The following is a 22,398-nucleotide window of genomic DNA, read 5'->3' on the forward strand; positions in this document are numbered from 1 at the left end:
CTCTGCCTTCTCCTTTCCCATGTGAGAAAACTCACTTTTTTTTCCCCTGATGTTGTTGCAGTTTTGAACAATTCTGCATTAATTACTGCAACGAGAAGCTGCAGCAGCTCTTCATTCAGCTGGTTCTGAAGCAGGAGCAGGAGGAGTACCAGCGGGAGGGCATCCCCTGGAAGCACGTGAGTGATTTGGCAGGGGAGGGGTTGGTGGATGAGCACCAGCTCTAAGTGGAGCCTGGAATGAGTTCTTCTTGAAGTCAGTAGGACATCCATGTCTGTGCTGTCAGATCAGGCTGTGGGAAATGCTATCCCATGGATGGTGGGTCCAGTCCTCCAGGCAAATGGTGCTGCTCCATCAGTGGGTAGTGTGGGTACCACGTTCTCACAGCAACATTACAAAACCATGACACATGTGCCAGCCACATCACAGCTCCCCCTCTTCTTTTGGCTTTTCCAGATCGATTACTTTAACAACCAGGTGATTGTGGACCTGGTGGAGCAGCAGCACAAGGGGATCATCGCCATCCTGGACGACGCCTGCATGAACGTTGGGAAGGTGACGGATGAGATGTTCCTGGAGGCTCTGAACAGCAAGCTGGGGAAGCACGCTCATTTCTCCAGCAGGAAGGTACTGCAGCCTTCTGTTCTTTGCGATGCCTTTCCTGTTATTTAGGTAGAACAGAACAGAGGGAGACTGGGAGAGTGACTGAGGGTCCAATGGTGACTATAGGGTATGAAATTAAACGCGGAGGAGCAGCTCCCAGCTACAGAAATGGGCCGTCCCAGTGCACCCTGAGCAGCCTGCACCCAGCAGAGGGAGCTCGAGGATGTGCAATGCGGGATCGCTGTCATTGGGAGCATTGGGAGCAGCCTTGGTTGTGCCTTGACATCTCATGATGTCATTAAGGACCAATGGAGGCAGCGCTGCGGCTCACGTGGGATTCTTCCCAGGCTGCCGTAATACAGAATGACAGGGAATTATTCACACTTCTGCCTTATTGCAGCGCTGCGGGTTGTTGTTCCGTCGTCATTGGCTGCAAAATGTGCTCGTCTCCACTTGTGCCTATGGCCCGTCGGGCCGCCCGGCTCGCTTTGTTTGCAGTGTGAATTAAAGGGCTTTATTCCTGGCTTGGCAGCGGAATGGCAGCGTGCTCAGCAGCCTGGTTCAGCTGAGAATCCGCACTGAGTAATCAAATGTCATTTATTTATGAAGTGCATTTCAATATATTGATGTCTCTCTGCTGAGAATCGCTGTTGGAAATGCATTATTCAGGATGCTGCTCCCCCTCCCCTCCTCCCTCCAACCCGTGTGTGGTGTTTTATGTAGGTCAGAAATACAGAATTAGCATGGTTGTATAAGAAATGTGCTAAAGAGTGCCTGCAGGGAGGCTGGGTGCACACAGCTTCGGTTCAGCCGAGGATGGGAAGAACAGAAAAGAATCAGTTTTTCTTCCAGATGTGACTTTCCTGTAGTGCCCTTCATGTCCTTCTGCAGCATAGGGGACGTGAGATACACGTGTGATGTGTGCATGTCCCACTGCAGCACTGCTCAGCCTTGTCAGGAGGCTGTTTGCACTGAGCTGAAGGGAGAGGAGGAATGCTGCTATAAATAACGGTTGTGGAGGGCACGGTGTATCTTTCTGGCTTGCTAATTTCTCATGTCAATCAATAGAGCCTTGAAAAAATCCACCCCAAAAATTCTCAGCATCATAATTAGTGCTCCCCATCTCGTGTCTTTGTCCTTTAGGTTATTTAAGACCTCTTCCTTGATGAGCCCTTATCCCATACAGGAGAGCAGTGTGAAATCTGAGCTCTCCGAGCTGTCCTCTTCCAGTCTGTGTTGACACAAAGGACTTGATTTCACTTTCATAGGCTGCAGTAGTTCTGTCCGGGTACCACAAAGCTCAGATCAGGGCAGAGCTGTTCCTAAAGAGTTAAAGGACGTGTGCTGCTATGTTATGGGAGCATCTTTCAGCCTGAGTTAATGCCTCACTGCTCCCCTGCAGAGCATGTTGCACACTGGCTCCATGTGGATAAGCTCTAAGGGGCTGCTGTGCCCTAAATAGTAGTGTCCTAGTTTGCCTACTGCGTGTCTCATCTGCTGTCTGCTTGGTTGTCCTGGTGAAAGCCAAACACGCCAGGAGAAATCCTGGTAAATATTCCCACTGTGAATATTTGTGGTCAAAATGACGTTCCTAAAGGAAGGGTCCTTCTCTGAATTGTATGGGGAAAAATTGGTTCTGAGAAAGGTGAGGGATGTGCTGGGGTGGTTGGTGGGGTCAGCATCCCTGGGGGTGGCCAAGACAAGGGAAAACGTCACGGTGGGTGATGTGGTTATTAATGGGGTGAGGGGTGGTTAATGGGGCGGTGGGGTGGGGTAGTTAATGGGGTGGTTAATGGGATAGTGGGGTGGTTAATGGTGCGGCGAGGGTGGGCTGTTGGTTGGATTAGGTGACATTTGTGTCCTTCCCAACCTTATCAATTCTATAATGCTTGTCTAGGTGTGTTCTAGCTGTTGTGATCGTACTCCTGAACATCAGAGGTTCATTTTCTCAACATCTTTAAATTCTGATTATTACTATTTTTTAATTATCTTGTAATTTCATGGTGTCAAACACAGTGATAGTGGATGAATTCCAGAATCTTCTGTTAGTGGAGGTGTGGAGTGGAAGCGATGAGTGTCAGCCTCAGCTGGTTGTGAAGGTCAGGGTGTGAGAAGGTCCATTCTTGTCCTCGTGACTCTTCATATTCCAAGATGCTGGGCAGCAGTAAAGGTTGAGCAGAGGGAACAGAGAGCTGCAAAGACTGTCCAGGCCCTTGGGTTGGACTGGAGGGCCTCCAGAGGGGCCCTTCCAGCCCCTACAGCTCTGAGATATGAAACATACACATAATAGTGCTCCCAGTCTCCAACTGTCTGCAGCCCTCCTGCACTGGGTTCTTTTCAATGTGACAAGGAGTCCCACAGCTCACATGCTCTGTGAATTTCCCAAAGCTCCAAGATCTGACTCTTTGCTGTTACCCATTTCCCATCTCTCCAGCACTTTGTGCCCCTTTTTCTGCTCTGTCTCAGAAGCTTAAATACTCAAGGAATCCAGTAAGGCCCATAGGGAACCCATAATGCCCACGGGAACCCAAGGAGCATCAGCTCTATCGATGCTATTCAATCCTATTTTTCCTTTTCCCGACAATTTCTGCTGTTCATTAAAGCTCTTTTAATGAGTCCAGCATGGCATTAAGCACTTTCTGATATCTCCCACGTTGGCGAGCTTTAACCAAGCAGCTTACATAGCTGGGTGCATCCTGCTGGGAAGCACCGGTTGCTCTGTTCCCTTATGGTTGTGCTTGTCCCATTCCTCCCCCATCGACCTGGTGTATGAGGTGTGCGTCCAAGGGTGTCATTTTAATGCCTGTGGAATTTATTGCAGCTCTGTGCGACTGACAAAACCTTGGAGTTCGACAGAGATTTCCGAATCAAGCACTACGCTGGAGATGTGATGTGAGTTCCTTTCAGCTGTGCCTTCTATTTCTGTCCTCAGCCAGCTTTGATGTGGCAGGATGCTCTGATTTAGTGCTGCCGGTGTGAAGCTGTCGTGCAGAATTGCAGAGCGCAGCAATTGCTTATCAATCAGATCTTAAGCTGGTGGCTGTATAGAATGTGAATTTGGAACTGAAACAGAAGGAGAATATGAACAGGAGGAAGCAAAACCTGTCACTAGTGATAGAAGGGAGCTATGGAGAGCTAATCAAACCTCGTTTAGACATCTGTTGGTGTGATTATTCAACTCTCTGATTTGGAGTTCTCAAACCAGTGTGAGCTGACTCAAAAGACAGGGTGGCAGTAATGACCCAGCAGTGCAGGGGATCTGCCCCATGCAGGCTGGGAAGTGTTCTGTGCCTGAAGACAGCAGCATGAGGGAGGATGGAGGAGTGGGGGCTGCAGGTATGTTAGAAACCTTTCAATAGGAGGAAGTTGTCTGCAGCAGCACTGAAATGATGTAGTGGTTTAGGGTGACAGAGCAGAAAGAGAGGAGTTAGTAAGGAAATGACCGAGGGGGGTTTTGGTTTATTGTTTTACCTTTGATTTATAAAGGTAACCAGTGCAGTTGTATTGGATGCCATTCATTCTGGAGTCTTTGCTGAGTGGTTGCTGACAGACATTGCTGATTCCAAAGCATTTGACCAAGGAGAAAAACAGCCCCAGTTCTGTATTAGTGGCTGAACTTCAGCACTGCCAGGGGCTGGTGGGAAGTTTCCTGCAGGAGAATAGAAACATGAAAATCCTGAAGGCAGAAGTCATGAGTGCAGCTCTTGAACTTGGCACTAACTCTGTTTTCCTTTCTGCAGTTACTCCGTCTCTGGATTTATTGACAAAAACAAGGACACTTTATTTCAGGACTTCAAGCGCCTCATGTATAACAGGTAGGAATAAAACCATTCAGGAGGTTGGTGTAAATATGGTCTGTCTGAATCCCTTTCTGTAGAGTGGATGCTAGGAGAAATGAACGCTCAGCTTCACAGGTTGTGTAGGGTTTGTCAGATCCCTCGTCGCTGTGCAGAGATGAGCTCTGTGCCTTTGTCATTAACCAGCTGTGGATGTGCCAATATTCATCTCTCATCAATGAGAGAGAAAGCAAACAGCATTTGATCAGATAAGTTGGCCCCAACTGGAAGCCCACGTTTCGAGAGAGAGATTTGGGGTGATGGGAAAAAGGAGCAAATATATTGAGTTGTTTTTGTATGTGCTGTGACAGAATGGAATCCAACCACGCAGTCACTTGCTATAAAGAGTAATGAGGCGAGTGAAGGTTTGAGAAGTGCATGTGAGATTCCATCAGAACATGTACCTAAAGGTGCTCCAGAAAGCTGCTCCAGTCTATTCCATATCACTTGCCATCCATCATGGCTGTTTCATCTCACCTTCCAGAAAATGACGGCTAAAATATATGAAATAATTCATATATATATCAAGGATGTCAATTGTAGAATCATAGAACCACGAAGGCTGGAAAAGACCTCAGAGATCATCCAGTCCAACCACCCACCTACCACCAGTGCTGCCCAATGAGCCACATTCCCCAGCACCACAGAAATACAGCTTGAAATCAAGTACTGTGTAAACCTGAGCTCTGTGTGGCTCAAAAGCAAAAGAGATTTTGTTGCATTGGTTTGACTTGGATGGCAGGGACATCTGGGCACACACACTGCTGAATGTAGAGCTGAATGGAGCACTTAGGGCCCTTCTGTTGTGCTGTGCAATTAAAGCCACTGTCTTTTAGCTCTAATCCCGTGCTGAAGATGATGTGGCCCGAAGGTAAACTGAGCATCACGGAGGTCACCAAGCGACCTCTGACAGCTGCTACCCTCTTCAAGAACTCCATGATTGCACTGGTGGACAACCTGGCGTCAAAGGTAAATGCTTCCATTGCAGATTGACTCTACTTGTGCCGAGCACAGCTCGTCTGCAGGGAGTTGTCACCTTCCTGTCACTGCTGTCTGTCACTGAGCCAAGCTCATCAGTGGAGATGAGCTCTGATTGTGGCAGTGGGCAGCTGCAGGGAGCTCTTGGGATGGTTGTCTGCCATCCCAGCATAAAGGAGCTGCATTGTGGCTGCGTGCCCTTCACTTGTAGCCGAGCCTCTCTCTTTGAGGGGGTAATAATTATTGTGTCAAATAAATAACAAAGCTCTTCTGGCAGAGGGCCCAGAGGATGTAGTTTCACAGCGTGGAGATTTTTCTTCTGCCTGTCAGTGCCAAATATCTTCTTTGGAAATTCAGTGTGATTTCCTTCTTTTCTCTTTGTGTGAGATGGCGAGAAGTGAAAGCTTTTATTTTTCTGAATGATGGAGCTTTTTAGCAGGAAGTGTTGCTCTGGCAAGCGCTGCTTTGTGTCAGGGTTGTGCTGTGTTCCATTGCACTGCATTTCATTTGAAAGCAAGGTAAGGGCACATTATCTCCTGGCTGCACAACAGGGAAGAAACCTGCATGGAGGGTCCAGAGCAATGCAGGCAGAAAGTGCTGGGGGTGTGGAGGGGGGGCTGCCCTCAAGGCATCGTGGTGGGACGTTTCTGCACATTCTTGTGTGAAAAATTCATTTATTTATTTGAAGAAATGAGACCAGGCTGTGTTTGTAAGAACAGGAGAATGCCTAGAGCAGCTCCTGTAACGCACAGTGGGAGATGAGGAGCTGGAATGGCACATCACCATCCTGAAGCAGTGGGTACCAGAATTCATGGTGGAGGGATGGCTGGTTGATGTGAAGTGAGTAGTTGGTTTATGGCCAGTACCTCTGTCACAAATGGAAGCCTTATCTGAGGGTGGGGAATTGTTTCCAAGGCAGAGTTAGAGACTTAGGGACAAATATTCTCTTTGTATTTATACCTCACTTATGTTTTCATTGAGGATTTGGGGTGAGGAGGTTGGATGTTTCCCACTTTGCTGTTGGGTAGCAATGCAGTTAACTGTAGAGTGGTGTGTTACCCATGGGGGCTATGGGTCCCATTAAAGGGAAGGCTGTCGTTAAGTGGTCATGTTAATGAGGGCTCCTGCCCAGCAGTCAGAAGCCAGGGGCTGCTGTGGCTGTGGCTGACCTGCATCGTGGCAGAGGGCTGGAGCAGAGGGGATGAGCTTTGGGCTTCAGCCTTTGCTTTAAGGGCTGACCCAGGCAGTGCTCCTGCAGAAGAGCATCCGTAGGTCCTTCCCTTTGCAGACAGGTTGTGTAGTTGGCACTGAGCTATTTTGGATAGCCTCGCTGTGATGAATCTGGACCTCAGAATGGATCTCACTCCAGGCTTTTTTTTCAAATCTGCGTTACTTTAAAGGCTCTGAATTTTTGTGTGCCTCAAAAAAAAGCAGATGCAGCGTAGATCAGGGGCCTAAGGATGGTCTTTGTGCTTCTTCCTTTGGGTTGTGTCACTTGGGAGCCAAGCAGTGCAGCTTCTGCAGTCCCGGGGCAGAATGGCAGTCCAAGAACTCCTTGGCTTCCCCCCTTTCCTTCTTTGCTTCCCCCCTTTCCTCTTTGTTTTCCCCTCTCTGTGATTCCTTTTGCCTGTTTTTCTTTATCCTTTGCCCATCCCTCTCCAAGCTGCTTTGACAGGCTTCATCTCTACTAAGCCATAATGCCATCACCATGACCAGTGGGGAATATCAAGCTCTAACTTGCCCATTCTGCATCCTCTTCTTTCTCCCATTCCCTGTGCTCTGAACTATGGAACTGAATTCTCTCAAGCAGGATCATGGTACAAAAAACACTTTAAAAATCACTCTGCTTCATTAAAAAAAGAAACCAAGAATCAATTTCAGATAGACAACAGAGCAGCCTTCAGAACTGGGGCCTTTGTGCCTCTGTATTTCAGTTCTTCCATCTATAAAACGCTGCTCTGGTTTGACAGCCTCCTGTGCAATAATGGGAGCTGCATAATTATCCCCCTGAAGAGCCGGGGCTGGTGGGATTGTGAGCGTGGAATAATCTCCTTTAGAATTTACCCTGCTGGCTGTCATTGCTGAGAGGCTTTAATTACACCGTAATTGTGCTGATAGATGATCTCCTGTCTGTGCAGGAACTTCCTATTCCTGTTTTCCCAAAGCAGAGCAGCATCTCCACTTCTGCCTTTTGTATCAGCTCTCGTGCAGTCAATTCGCTCCTCTCTAGGAGTCATGAAGGGTAAATTTTTTTTGCACGGGGGGTTTTGAATGACAAAGAGATGAGTGACAGCCCAGGCAGGGAGAGCTGCGGCAGGGGAAGGGTTCAGCAGCGATAACAAATAGCTGCGATGTCTGATGAAGGACTCACAGCGTTTCCCTGGAGGCAAAGATGTGCTTTGAGGTTGCAAATTGTGGGCTGCAGGTCCAGCCAACTCCTCCTCCTCCTCACTTAGAGCTGCCGTGACTGCACCGAGCCTCTTCAATGCGGATTTGAAGTTCATCTGGGGCTGCTTCTGCCTTCGGTTTGACACATGATGGCTGACAGCCCCGTTCCCACAGCGCAGCCCAGGAGAAGTTGTCACCCACGCAGAGTGCACGTTCTGAGAGCTGGTACGAGCCTGCTGAGGGAATAAAGAGCCCTGGGAGCCCTTCAGCAGTTTGCAGGAGAAAGCTTAAAAAGATGAAGAGTTTTAAGAGATTCATGCATGAAATCATTTCGTCAGGTTCAGCAGATAGAATAGGATCAGGCCGTGTCAAATCACTGCAGCAGAAGGAGGTGTGCAGTGGAAGACCTCACACAGAACAGGGCTGTCCCTTGGCTGTCTGGTGGCAGGGAAATGGTTTGGGTTGGGAGGGAACTTCTGTGTCCTGGGGAAGCTGAGCTATCAGCACTGCTTTGTTTTTTGAGGACTTGGAAAGAGTTGGTTTGATTGGGTTGGAAGGGACCTCAGAGATTGTAGAACCATGTAATTGTTAGGGCGGGTTGGGTAGGATTGGGTTGGAAGGGAACTGAAGGACTGTAGAGCCATGGAGTGGTTGAGTTGGGTTGAGAGGGTTGGGTTGGAAGGGACCTTAAGGATCACAGAGCCATGGAATCACAGCACGGTTGTGTTGAAGGGGCCTCAAAGATCATGGAGCCACGGAATCATGGCATGGTTGTGTTGGAAGGGACCTTGAGGATTGCAGAACCATGGGATCATGGCACCACTGGGTTGAAGGGCCATTAAAGATCATAGGAACATGAATCACAGCTCTGTAGTGTTGGAATGGAAGCCCCCTCCCCCCAGTCCATGCCGTGGGCTGTGTGCCCCCACCATCCCTGGCTGTGGGCAGTGCCAGGGCCTCCTAACGTCTCATCTCAGTGCTGGGGTTATTCATCCCATTCACATTTGTTAGTGTGTGCAACCTACATGTTCATGTCAGTGTTGTGTGCCTCCATGTTGTGCCAGGACTAGCTGGGTTATTTGGGGACAAGCCCGTTTGTTCAGCATTACTGAAAGGAAAATGGCAATTCTGGGCCTTCCGTGTTATCCTGAGTTTAGAACAGTGACCTGAAATGACAGAAAGTAGGACGAAGTCCTGGACAAGTCACAGAAAATAGGACTGGAGGGGACCTTGGGAACACATGGAGCTCAGTCCTGATTGAGGACAGCTCTGCATCTCCCTTCCCTGTGCAGATGTGTGCAGTCTGCTCCTCTCCCCATTGAGGACCCTCCTCTCCACGGTTGCTCTGCCCCCATGTTTGTTCTGCTGATGTTCAACTTGAGCTGTTCCGTGTTGTGCTTAAAGCCTTCTTTGTCCTAAACCTGAATTGTTGCATCTCTCCATGTTTACCTTTCAGGTACATGAAGTATGGGAGGTACGTTCAGTGCTGTCCTCCAGCATAGTTACATGGCTCAGTCCTAAACTAACACAGTATTTCCCCTGGGTCACGTTCTCTGGGTTTTCAGTCTTGTTCTTTGAACTCTCTGTTCTCCATCTGCATTCTGTTTGCCCATGAGGTTATAAGGAGCAGTTTTACTTTGAACAAGTCAGGCCTGGAGCCTTTGTGGCACGTGTTGCTCCTCTCCCTGCTGGGATCACGGCAAGGGCTGTCGATGGAGAGACATGAACCAACTTCAAACCTCAGCGTGGTCAGAGCGGGTTGGAGAATTACAGCTGTGCTTCACAAGCTTTACAGAGCTGTTCTTTCTGAACCAAGTGCCTTTGCTCTGCCCCATCAGGAGCCCTATTACGTCCGCTGCATTAAGCCCAACGACAAGAAGTCCCCGCAGCTGTTTGACGAGGAGCGCTGCAGGCACCAGGTTGAGTATCTCGGCCTGCTGGAGAACGTCAGGGTGCGGAGGGCAGGGTTTGCCTATCGCCAGACATACCAGAAGTTCCTTCACAGGTAGGAGGGCGGCTGGGTGCTGGGTGCTGGGTTCTGAGCTCCATCCGTGGTGCTCGGGCTCCCTTCTTTGTGCTGAGTTCGTTTCTGTGTTTGTCTCTCCTGAGGAGTTGTGTGATGAGGTTCTTCCCTGGAACGTGACCTGAAAACCAGAGCTAACAAGCTGCTCGTTTCTCTCTGTGCATTGCCTGATGGTGGGATGCTGTGTGAGATGGGAAGAGCTCAATCGTAGGGTCATGGAGCTGTTTGAGTTGGGGGCTGTTAAGGGCTGTCTGTCCCAATGCCTGCAGTGAATGGGGCACCCACAGCTCCGCCAGCGCTCAGAGCCCCTCCAGCCTGACCTGGATGGGGCACCCATCACCTCTGTAGGCAGCTGGATCCTCACTGCCCTCATCACATCCAACCTGCATCTCTGCTCTGTTGGTTTGAAAGCATTTCTCCATGTGGTGTGCAGTGACACTGTGTGTGCACGAGGGAACCTCTGGGCTTACAGAGTGCAAGTGTGGAACAGGGATCATAGCGTGACCTCGTCAAAGCATCTTTCTGATATCCTTTGCCCTCATTATCCTACCAGGTTTGTGACCAACTGAACATGTCTTGCAGCTTCAGTAAATTAGCAGATACTGAGCATTCGTCCTCTTCAGATACTGAGTTGGTTTTAAGTTCTGTTATTGAATCGTGTGAGGGAAAAAGTCCCCAAGGGCAGGAAAAAAGGCCCCGAATTAAGCAGGTCAGATGTGCCACATCAAAACAAATTGCCAGGAGAGATGACTGGAGATCTGCCTGGGTGATCCAACGCACCTGAGGCAGAATGGGAGGTGAGGCTTATCACAGCCTGCGGCCTTGGGTGCCTGTTCTGCAGCACGTTATGCAGAGGTTAGTGCTCACCCGTGGAATTTATTCCTTAAGACTTGTGTAATCACTATTAATATAAACAGGTGCTTTGTTTGTAATGAATATTTGATGAGCTGCTGTAAGCTCAAAGCCAGAAGTGCTGTTTGCAGCCAGCCAACCAAATTAGTACAAGGAGACTGGTGGAGCTTTGAGGTGCTGCAGTGTTTGTTGCGCTGAAACCTCATGGTCGGATTTAACATCTAAGGGATAAGGTGGCACACAGTGTGTTTGCATAGCACAGCAGTGCTCCCAGTCCAGCCTGCAGACTCTTCTAAGCCTGCCCCTCTTAAAAGGGCCGGGGCTGAGATCTGTGGTGTGAGCTGCACGCTCCGGGGTGTTTATTGGAGGGGATTGCGAGGGATCACAACCGTATATAAAGTAACTCTGCATAAGGACAGGGTCGGTGCTGTTCATCCCTAAAATACCCCAAGGTCGTCGGTATTTCATATCTGCCAGATGAAACAGTGCTGAGGGGATTTGGGGAAGGGCTGCCTGGGGGAATGGGGAGCAGCGGCGCCCGCGAGGCATCTGCTGCTGTAACCCAGCCCTTCCCCACAAAGGCATCCACGTGCCTATTTTCAGGCTGCATTACACAGCATGGAAACGACACTGAGATCCCATCTGCTGCACTGTGCTGAGGGCTGCCAGGTGCGGGGTGTTGTGCTTGGTGCTGGGGCAATCCCAGGCTCCAACCATTGCTCCAGGCTCTGAAGCTGGTGACCAGTCATGGCTGTTGTTCCCCAGGGGTTGGTACTGGGGCCAACCCCGTTTAATATCTTTACTGATGATCTGGACAAGGGGATTGAGTGCTCCCTCAGTCAGTTTGCAAATGACACCAAGTTGGGAGGTGTTGATCTGCCTGAGGGTTGGAAGGCCTTAAAGACGGATCTGGTCTGAGCCCAATGGGATGAGCTCCATCAACACCAAGTGCCACGTCCTGTGCTGCAGCCACAACAAACCCAGGCAACGCTATGGACCTGGGGCGCTGTGAGAAGAGATGGTCTTAAGTTGTGCCAGGAGAGGTGCAGGTTGGACATGGAGAACAAATTCTTCTCTGTAAGGGTGGTGATGCAGCGGCACAGGCTGCTCAGGGAGGAGGTGGAATCACCACTACCAGAGCCATGGAGATGTGACATGCGGGTTAGTGAGCAGGGCGGGATGGCTTCATGGTTGGGCTAGATGATCTTTATGGGTTTCCCAACCTCACTGATTCTATATGAAAGTGACCTTGCGAGCTGCCACCATCCTTAGGCAAAAGGAGAGGGGAAGGGCTGTCGTGTCACTGAGCAGACTCCTGCCTTGCTGTAATTAGTGGCCAGGTCAGGATGTGGCGGTGCTGCAGCGTCTGCTCACAACCCCTCCAACATCTCTCCCTTTTTCCTGGGCCCTGTTTACTAAAGAATGCACTTACAGTGCTGTCCTGATCCTTTTGTTGCCCTTATTTAAGTGTCCTGAGGTGGAAGGTTTTCCTATTGAATTAATTACTGCAGGAACACTTTCCTGATGAGAACAGAAAAGAGAAACCAGCTTAAGATATTTATGTGCGATGTGCATTTGTATCATGGGCTTTTCAATAGAGAGGTGGTTAAGACATGCTTGTTTTATTTGGAATGTGAATGTGGGTAATACAGCAGTTAAGACATCAGTTGTGTTTGTGTGTCCAGGAATGATGTACAGACACCCCGGTGCTGCTTTGTGCCAATCCCTGTTGGTGGAGCACAGTGCTGCGGCTCATTGTGTCCCATCAGTTCTGTGTTGGTGATCTGAGCTCCTCACTGTGCTTCCTCTTTTCATTGACTTAAAATCACACCTTGTATGTTCCCTTTACGTTCAGTTATGGAGTCATATCTCCTACATGAACTACCTGAGGATCTGCTGCGTGTGTTTCCATTAAGGTGGTAATTATGTCTAAAAGAGATGGAAGGTTCATGGTCTTCTGGAGAGCACAGAGGATGATTTGGAAACTGTGATTGCAGGTACAAGATGATCTCAGAATTCACATGGCCAAACCACGACCTCCCTTCAGACAAAGATGCTGTGAAGAAGCTCATTGAGTGTCATGGATTCCAGCACGATGTTGCCTATGGGAAGACCAAAATCTTCATCCGCACGCCACGAACGCTGTTCACCTTGGAGGAGCTCCATGCCAAGATGCTTGTGAGGATTGTGCTCTTCCTGCAGAAGGTAAAGCTTTGTTTTGCTGCACCAGAAACCTCAAAGCTCCTTTTCTCCAACTCCCTGTTGTTTTGCTTTGGTTCTTCATTGTGTAGCTGTTGACTGAGCATAAAGAGTTTGGGATGAATCATGGAACCATGGGTTTGGTTGGGTTGGAAGGATGCTCTTCCATGTTGGTTTGTGGAGCTTTGTGCTTACCTATTGCTGAGTCCTCTAAGGTAAAGAAAACAAAGGCAGCCAATGGATGGGAAAGGAAGGAGTGATCTGTGTGTTGGTGGTGATTTTTTCCCATGAGAACCCACTGTAACAGCAGTTCTGGGGTTGGCAGGAACAAAGATCATGAGAACACATCACACAAAGAAGGAAAACATTGCTGTGGGGTTCTGTGGGACCCAGCAGTTTGGGTGGGAGGGTGACAGAGGGGAGAACTGCAGAACTGCTGATAGAAGGCCCTTAGTATTACAAGGGTGTGACCCCAAAGGAGCTGTGCAGAGGACCCTGTTTGTTATTCCCCTTCTGAATACAGGATTTGACCTCAGGCTCTTTCTGATTTTATCCTCTGAGTAAATAATTTTACATTCTGCAACTTCAGGGCAAAGGCATTTTCAGGCTTTTCTTATGAAAATACTCGTCTGAGCAATGGGATTTGGCAAACTCCTGAATCATTTGGGTTTGGGGGCAGCTGTACAACAGGAGCTGGTTTGCACCCTCAGGAGCAATATAGCATCATAGAATTGTCTGAGTTGGAAGGTTACCTAGTTCACCTCCCTGCAAAGAATGTGCACAAATAGGGACAAAATACAAGAGCTGGTTCAAAAACTGTTCTGTGCCCAGTAGTTCTGTTGTGTTAACAACGTGCTCGACCTGAATTCCCTTCTGGAAGTCAGTGTGACCAACGTGGAAGGAGAAAATTGGAATTCCAGGGTTGCATCTGTGTTTGTATTGGCTGAGTTGGGTTGGAGCTGGTAGGTGTGGAATTGTGTGAGATGGAAGGTGATTTCTTCCTGCCATTTGCTGTATTTCTCTTGTTTTACTGTTGGATTTCATTCTGTTCTTTGAATCCAGTCCTGATTACCAGCTGAGCTCTGCTGCCAGTAGATGGGGCCGTCACAGGCAGCAGTGCCGCAGAATGAGCAATCAGCACAATAACAAATGAAATCTCAGGCTGAGGATCTAAAGAGCCCCTTCTCAGTGCTCTGAGAACCAGCACTGTTCCCTGGGTGTAATGCTCCTGTTTGTTCTCACCTTGCACACAAAAATGTAATTCTTGCTGCTTTTCCCTGGCTGTAATGTTGCCTATAAGCATGCAGGGCTGAGCAGGGCCAGGGGGGCAATGTAAGGTGCTGTCTGTCTCAGGCTGGGGTCCAATAGCATTTTTTCTTTGAGTAATTTTAAATGAAAGAAGGATCTGCTGGTCACGATTCCATTTCTTGCTTATTTTAAATGTAGGTCTTGGTTTCTAATTATATATATTACACAATTTATTGCTCCCAAGGCTTCCAGAAAGAGATTCTATGATTATCGTAGCAGCTTCATCATGTGAGTAACCCTTATCCCTTAAAATAATGCCGCTTCCTTTGTTTGATAATGATAAGAATTTGCTTCTGTGGTTGCTTTTCTGCTCTTGGAAGCGTTCCCGTATATTCATTAGCTTTGTAGAGGAGCGCTTTGTTCAGGAAAACAGCTTAGCACGTGCAGCATGCAAAATGGTGCATCTTGTCAATATAATTTAGAGCACTATTTCAGTGCAATTTTATCAGACCGGTGCAGCTGCATATGGTAATCGCAGCCCTAAATCTTCACTGCTCAGTGCAGAGGGGGAGAGGATTGCTCTCATCAGCCAGCACATACTGGGACACGGGTTCTTGTGTGTGCAGGTCTCCAGGAGCAGGAGGAGAACGTGGCTGCCATGGGGACCCATTGGGGTCCTGTTGGGGAACCACTGAGGACCCATTGGGGGACCTGCTGGGGTCCTATTGGGAACCCATTATGGGACCTGCTGGGGTCCTGTTGGGAACCCACTGAAGACCCATTGATCTGCCATGAATATCTCTTGCCATCACCATGGCAAAGCTCTGGCTGTTGGGGAGCAGCAGGAGGGGACTGAAGTCAGATTTGTGATTGATTTGTAATTCAGAGTTCCCCCTTCCCCTTCTTTCCAGCACAGTACACTTCAGGTGAGCATCTGTGCTGGCAGAAGGGAGGTCAGGACATGCCAAAGGGCTCAGCTCCCACCCTGCAGGTACAATGGGACACTGGAACACTTGCTTATCCCCTTTCCTCACCCAGGACTTGCTGTGAAAACATGCTTTAACCAAAATAGGCATAAATATCCGTTCATTGTTGGGCAAAGGGGGAGAAGAGAGGATCAGAGTCACCCACAGTAGGGTAAAGATTCACCATTTCTGTGCGTATCTCCTTCCCTCCTGGGATGCTGCAGTGTAAATGGCTGTCGGTGCTGAGCTTTGCCCATGGGTGAAACTGAACATCTGGGGATGGGTTTGTCAGCATGCCTATGGAATTGTTTTTCTCTTTCACCACAATTAATGCTGTCTTCCCTCGCACGCTTTAGTGGCCATTCCTGTCCTTTAAACAAAGGAAAGCAGAATTTGCCAGAGTTTTGGGAAGCTTTCAGACAGAGCAGCAATGAGTGGCAGGAAAAATCCAGCCTCCATTTCTCCTCATCCATCATTTCATCTCTGTGCACGTCTCACTTGTGCCCCTTGCTTCTAACGCTGCTATATATTATATTTATTGTTGGGCACAGCCTTGTTAGAGCAATCTAATTAATCTGAGGGTGACCCTTCTCTGCTCTACCTAGTGGGACCTTGTTTCTATTAAGCAAAGCAATGGAATGAGCGCTGTTCAGCTGACTCATGTGAAAAGAGAAAATAGCATTTAGTAAATTAAGCAGCTCTTCCCACTCGCTGTTTGTGCTGCAATCTGATCTATGGGGACGAGGAGGCTCTGATTTATAAACGTTCGCATCCCCCCTTTGGTGGGATCTGAGTTTGGTCGTGCTGTGAAATGCAGACCACCGAGTGGGGTGGGCGCTGGGTGTGAATGTTGGCCATTCCTTTGTGCCCCCATCACCTCACCCATCCCACCCGCTCTGCAAGGAGGTGACCCTTTCAAAGGCAATCAGGGATGGCATAATTAAAGCTCGCTTCTGATTTGCAGCGCCTCAGAACTGCGCACGGCTTCTGTGCTGTGCTGTTGACTTAAATATTTCATAACCTTTCCCGTTTGAGGTCCTTTAAAGCCTTTAAAGCAGAAGGGTTCACGGCTCTGTGAGTTCCTAGCTGGGTTTTGTTTTATCTTTTTCAGTTTGGATGCCTGGAGGGCAGCATGAAATATTGATCACGAAGCAGTGGGAGGAGGTGTGCTTTGCTACAGCAAGCATGAAATGGTTGGCCAAGGCTTGCTTAGTTGCAATGCTGCTCCAAAATATAGCACTGGTGTTTAATTCAGATGAGCTAAGTTGGAGCTCTTCAGTTCCAGTAGCTTTATTTTATCTTAAAATCTTTGCTAGGAGCTCATTGAGTTTCTAATCTGCTTAAAATCATATATAATTGTTTGAATCGATTAATTTTTCCTCAAAACTGTGTGAGTTAAACATCCTCCAGGAAAAGATTTCAGCACTTCCCTTAAGATAAGGTCTGACTTTGGGTTTAGGTGAGTGCTCCATTTCTTGTTCATAGGGTCACGGGGTGGCTTAGGTTAGAGGGGACCTTAAAGGTCATCCAGTTCCACCATGGGCAGAGTTGCCAAACATTAGACAGCCACTTTTTGTGTAAGTCCTGGTTTTTAAAGCTTTCTCTCCATCCATCCTCAGTCTTAATTTCCTAATTACCCTGTTAGTCTGTCATTACCTGGCCGAAGTGTGGAGAAGGTGGAGGTGATGGAAGGGTGGGTGGGGTAAAGGTTGGGAGGTGAAGCTCAGGTGCTCCATTTCTTCCCATTTTGGTGCCAACCTGTTCTGATTGTTCTTCCATTCCTATACCCAACCTCTGCCCTGTCTCCTTGGGCAGCCCTTCCTGTAAAGGGCGTCTCTTTCTAGCATGTCCTGCATACTGTCTCTTGCTCTCACTTGGTCACAGAGTCATGGTATAGGTTGAAAGTGACCTCAGAGATCATTGAGCTCCAACCCACCTACCATGGGCTGGTTGTGCCCCACTGCATCAGCTTGCCCAGGGCCACGTCCAGCCTGGCCTTGGTCATTAGATGCTGCAGTAATTGGCAACAGAATTGATTGCTTCATAGTCTCCTTTTCAGTTTCTCACTTTGAAACTCATCATCCAACAGGGTTTTCATGGGCTTCCAGTGGGTTTGTCCCATGCTGCTGACATTCCACAGTGATGACAACCACGGCTTTATTCTTGTGACCATGACCATTACACTCCCACCCTGCTCAAACCCTGCACTGCTTTCCTAGTGCCCCACGTGCACATCCACCATCCTCATCCCCCTAAATACTGCTGGATCCTTCTACCTGTTGGCTTGGGACATGGCATCATGGATGGGGCTGTGCTTGGCTAGGAGCTTGGTTTGGGATTTGGAGATGAAACAAAGCAGATGGTCTTGAACTCCTTCCAACAATGTCACTCTGATTTGAGCCCCTGCCATTGATTCTTCCTGTAAGATTTTGCCTCTTTGGGTCTTCTCTTCCTTTGTCAGGTTTGGATGAAGCTGGATGGAGAGTCAGAAGGATAACGCAGTCAGTGTCAGCCTGGGATGATTATGAATTTGCCTCTGCAAAAATGATTATATATGATTTCTAATTTTACATAATGCTTGTGAGTTTGGTTTCTCGTTACTTTTGGAACGAACTGCCACTGTGGCTGTTAGGAAGGCCCTCACCAGGAGTGAGGCTGCCCAGTGCTGACAGCTTGATTGGAAGATGTGTTTGTCTTGATGAGTTGACTGTTTGCGTGCAGCCAAGGGACATGCCTGGGCTGGGTAATTGGGTTTGGAAGGCTCGTGTTGGTAGAGCTGTGACACTTCTTGCTGTGAAGCCAATTTCTGCAGCGCTGCGGCTGATCCAACATTGGGGCAATCTGTTACTGAGCCTTTTGTTCCAGCCGTATGAAAATAGCTGCTGCCAGGGAGGCTTTCCTCAGGAACAGGGCAGCGAAATCAAGACCTTGTTCTGTATCCAAAACAGTTCAAAGTGCGTGATTGTTTTCTTGTGATGGTCTGTGAGGTTCGGGAGGCTGCTGAGCCTCTGGACCTGCTGTTCCTCAGTTCTGTTCCATTGAAGTTAACAGGTGGGAAGCCAGTAGGAGATTTTTTGTCTTGTTACCTGGTTTGCTATTGACGTGCTTTTTGCAGGTATGTTTTGTGACAGTTTGTTCTATGCAGACAATGCTGTTTTACCCCAATCTGCCCAACGACTTTGAATCACAGCTAAGGGAAGTGTCAGATATTATTTTCAGTACCAATCCACTGTTCCTTGCTGATCTTTGTCTCATTGCCAGTTTCGTTTGGCTGCACAACACTCAGCTGCTGTTCTGCTGCTCTCACAGTGATTTCTGCTCTTCTTGCTCTTGCCTTTTCCCAGTTTGGCCTTCTCCATGTTCTGCTGAATGGATGATGTGTGGGGTGATCTCGTGCCACATCAAGGACTGCTTTCTGTCTTGGGGTAAAGTTGCACTCGTGCAGTTTAGCATGCTGTCATGCAAGCGAAGGGTGGATTGGCTTGGTGTTACCATGGGATGTTTGGGCTGTGTTATGTGGCTCTTGGGTCTGTTTTGGAAGGGCAGAAGCCTGGAGGAGTACGAAGAGGGACTGCTCTGAAAGGAGGTGGAAGGAGAGTTCTTTGCTTTTCTTGGGAAGAAACCCAAAGTTTCTGCTTATTCTTTGAATGTTAAGTGTATAGAGAAGAGCCCCTTTGCATCTGCCCTGCCTCTTCTACATATGGCTGTTCTCAGCCACACATCAGGATTATCAGAAAGACTGTCAGAGAACCTTTGACATCAGCTTCATCAAGAGCATATCATGTTGGAGATTGCCCTGGGTAATTAATTAATTCTTCTGTAAATAGAAGGCTTGATATGCATCAGTGGAGCTGTGGGATGTTTCTCAAGAGGGACGTCAGCTCCCCAGCAGGGCCTGCAGCGAGTGGTGATGCACTCGTTCTGTGCAAGAGGCTCGTTATCCTTCAGTTTAATTCCACAAAGAAGCAAAAATGCAATCTTCATCCTGATGGCTGCTATCAGAGGGAAAGGAGAGCTGTTCACCAGCTCCTTGGGGAGCTCCATCACATGTTGTTGTCTTCCATCACAAGTCAACACTGCATGTCGTCGAGTGCTACAAAGTGGTGTCATCCATCGTTGCGAGCCATTGTCCATCATCCCAAATCAACTTTACTTGTTGTTATCTGGCATCATTAACGTGCATTGTCGCATGTCATGATGTGTCACTGCCTGTTGTGAGTCGTGGGTGTGTGTTGTCATGTCATGATGTGTCGTTGTCTGTGGTTGTGAGTGGATGTTGTGTGGTGTTGTGCATCATGGTGTGGTATTATCCATCACCAAATGTCATAGCGTGTCGTTGACCATTGTACCCAGTCACACAGTGCCAGGAGCAGCTCAACCCACCCGTGTTTTTCTAATTGACTCCTATTGGCACACCAAAATCTCATTCTATAAAACCCATGACTGCTGCATGTAAGGATTTAGAAGAATAAAGAGACAGATGTTTCCTTTCTCTGAAGCTGTCCCCTGTGCTCTCTGCTGGCCCATAGGTCTGGAGGGGCACCTTGGCTCGGCTCCGCTACAAGAGGACGAGGGCTGCTCTCACCATCCTCAGGCACTACCGCCGCTACAAGGTGAAGTCCTACATCCACGAGGTCGCCCAGCGCTTCCGTAACGTGAGATCCATGAAGGATTATGGCAAACACGTGCAATGGCCCACTCCTCCCAAGGTGCTGCACCGATTTGAAGAGGCGCTCCAGGCCATCTACCATAGGTACAAATTAAAACATAGTCTGTTTGGTCTAAACAAGGACTGAACAGTTCCTGCTTGGAACTTGGGGAAATGGCTGGAGAACATTAACTGGGCAGCAAGTGTGAAGATGTTAGAATTGTAGAGCAATAATGGTTGGAAAAGACCAATGAGATCACCAAGTCCAACCATCAACCCATCCCCTCCATAGTGGGTTCTGGTACCCCTGACCAGGCAAGTAATTGTCCTGATTCAGAGGTTCAGTCGCAATGCTCATCACCCTTCTTTCCTTAGCCCCAGTTTAGACTTTCTAATCAATTTTGAAAGAAAAGAGCAGCTGGTGGTAGGCAGAGGGAGAGAGAAAATGGATCTTCTGGAGTCCCTTGAGACTTTTATAGTAAGTCAATACTACTTTGAAGTAAATTAAGCAACATACCACTATCCACCGTATTCAGTGTGTGGAAGAGTTGCTTTATACATTCATTACCTCCTTAATGCCCAAAAGCCAGTGTTTTTTTTTTCTTTGGCCAGTCGTCTTATTATAGATGAGAGGGGTGTAAAGAGCTCTGATTCCTGTTTGAAAAATGATAACTTCTGAAAGTTATGAACAGAAGAAATATTGGCTGGATGAGGCCCCTGGGGATCTCTGGAGCCATCTGCTTGAAGCAGAATACCACCAGCACTAGAGCAGGTTGGCCTTGTTTTTCTTCCCAGCTGTCTCTTGAACGCTATCCATGACCTATTGGGTAGTGTCCCACTTTCTGAATCAGCTCAATTATCATAATCACAAAATTTTAGTCCATAAAGACTTTTTACAGCATTGGTCCTACAGAGCTGGTGTTGTTGCTGAAGGCAATACAGTAATAAAGGGTCTGGTTTGTCCACTTTCATGATACAATTGGTTAGATTTCAGCTGTAGAACCAAATTTTGATGTAAAAATGGAACGGTGTTTTAAATGAGCCAAAAAACGGGCTTGCAAAAAACTTTATTGCCATCAGATGTGCCATCAGTTTACTTCTGGGCACCAGAGGGATGGGGGGAAGCATGCCAGCCAAATTGGACAAGGGTCAAAGGTGATATGTCATGTAAGCTGGAAACTTCAGGGCACTTGGTACAGATGTGAGCCTGACTCGAGCTCTGTATGGCAGGTGGAGAGCAGGGGAACTGATCCGGAGCATCCCACCGAAGGACCTACCTCAGCTGCGGGCAAAGGTTGCTGCCATGGAGGTGCTGAAGGGTCACCGAGCAGATCTGGGGCTGCAGAGAGCATGGGAGGGGGATTACATTGCACTGGTGAGTGCATGTGGAGGAACCAGTGGAGGTAAAATGGGTCTGGGGCTCAGGACACCAGAAGGGTGGAAATTTGGGAACGTGGCTTTTGGTTTCTCAGAAGGGAGAGCACTACAGGTTAATTTTCTAGAATATACTGAGCCTGGTTTGAGTGAGCAGCCAAACAGCATTAAGGGATGGTGAGCAACGCCATCAAATGGCTGGACCTGGGAGGGAGATTGACGTAAAGCTGAAATCCCAGATGCAACAGGGTGCTGAAAACAGCACTAAATGGAAAGGAACAAAGACATTATCTTGAGGCAACTTGCAATACTTTCCACTCCATCCTTCCTCCAAGCGTTTTGTATTGTTAAGGCTCCCTCAGAAAGCACGTAGAACTCTGCTGCTCTTCGGAGGGATGGGAGGAACCCTTCCAATGCAGCTGCTGTCCTGCCCCGATGTCATGCAATTACTGCCCTTAGTGATCACGAAGAATGACGTGCCTGTCTTTGCTCTTCCAGAGACCAGATCACCCTCAGAGCACGGCTGCCTTCCTCCCTGTTGCCACCGAGCTGAAGCGGAAGGACAAATACATGAACGTTCTCTTCTCGTGTCATGTCCGCAAGGTAAGTTGGGTGGGATGCTTTGGGGCTGGGGTGCCATTCTGTGCTGCCAGTGGTGGGATGGTAATACTGGAGATACCTCCACAGATGGCTCTTCTAATTGCGATAATTCTGGATGGATCCAGAGCTCAGAACCTATTGCAGCAAAGGGTGCTTTGAGGGACCTCTTATGTGGCAGAGGAATGAGTAAAGTCACTCGATTCTGTGTGACTTGTATCTGGGAGCAGAATCCTGCTTCTTTAGCAAGAAAGCTTTAAAAACCAATCAGAAAATAACCACACTTGGGTATTTCTTTGTGTGTGTGGCGCTGCTGTGACCTACAGAGCTGTGCTAAGGTTTGTAGTGGTGCTGTTTGAGAGCGTCCACCAGGAGGGAATGTTTTGGATTCTACAAACCCATCAGACAAAAACGTTTTGATGGCTGCTGATGTTGGAGTGCTGTCAAAGAGCCGCGATGCTGCGTGTTCTGTTTGTGCCCAGAGTGGACTCGTGGGGTTGGCCTCCCCTCCCCAGTCCTTCATGGTACCAATGGTTCTGCAAATGCATTCAACAGCAACAGCATTCATTCTTGCACCGAGAAACCTCACTTTGGAATGAAGCTTCTTTCCATGTGGCGATGATATTTATACAACGGGAAGTGATTGCTGTATGTAAAAATAGAGATTTCTTATTCCCTTCTACCATTTCA

General features: G+C 48.3%; 1 protein-coding gene across 3 annotated transcripts in view; it reads left to right on the top strand.

Moving 5' to 3' along the window:
- Window positions 1-22,398, top strand: part of MYO1D (myosin ID) — a 66,699-nt gene that overhangs the window by 21,027 nt on the left and 23,274 nt on the right. For 2 of the 3 annotated variants that reach the window (XM_015885440.3, XM_015885441.3), the window contains 10 exons: window positions 62-176; window positions 454-624; window positions 3,422-3,492; window positions 4,341-4,415; window positions 5,273-5,405; window positions 9,641-9,807; window positions 12,675-12,882; window positions 19,619-19,842; window positions 20,968-21,112; window positions 21,610-21,714. In XM_015885440.3, the coding sequence (XP_015740926.2) occupies window positions 62-176; window positions 454-624; window positions 3,422-3,492; window positions 4,341-4,415; window positions 5,273-5,405; window positions 9,641-9,807; window positions 12,675-12,882; window positions 19,619-19,842; window positions 20,968-21,112; window positions 21,610-21,714 (1,414 nt within the window). Of the gene's footprint in view, window positions 1-61; window positions 177-453; window positions 625-3,421; window positions 3,493-4,340; window positions 4,416-5,272; window positions 5,406-9,640; window positions 9,808-12,674; window positions 12,883-18,433; window positions 18,515-19,618; window positions 19,843-20,967; window positions 21,113-21,609; window positions 21,715-22,398 lie in introns of those variants that run through there. The other variant, XM_015885442.3, reaches the window with a different exon arrangement.

Source organism: Coturnix japonica, chromosome 24 (assembly GCF_054131305.1).
Source record: "Coturnix japonica strain WE chromosome 24, WE-NBRP24, whole genome shotgun sequence".
Taxonomy (NCBI): domain Eukaryota; kingdom Metazoa; phylum Chordata; class Aves; order Galliformes; family Phasianidae; genus Coturnix; species Coturnix japonica.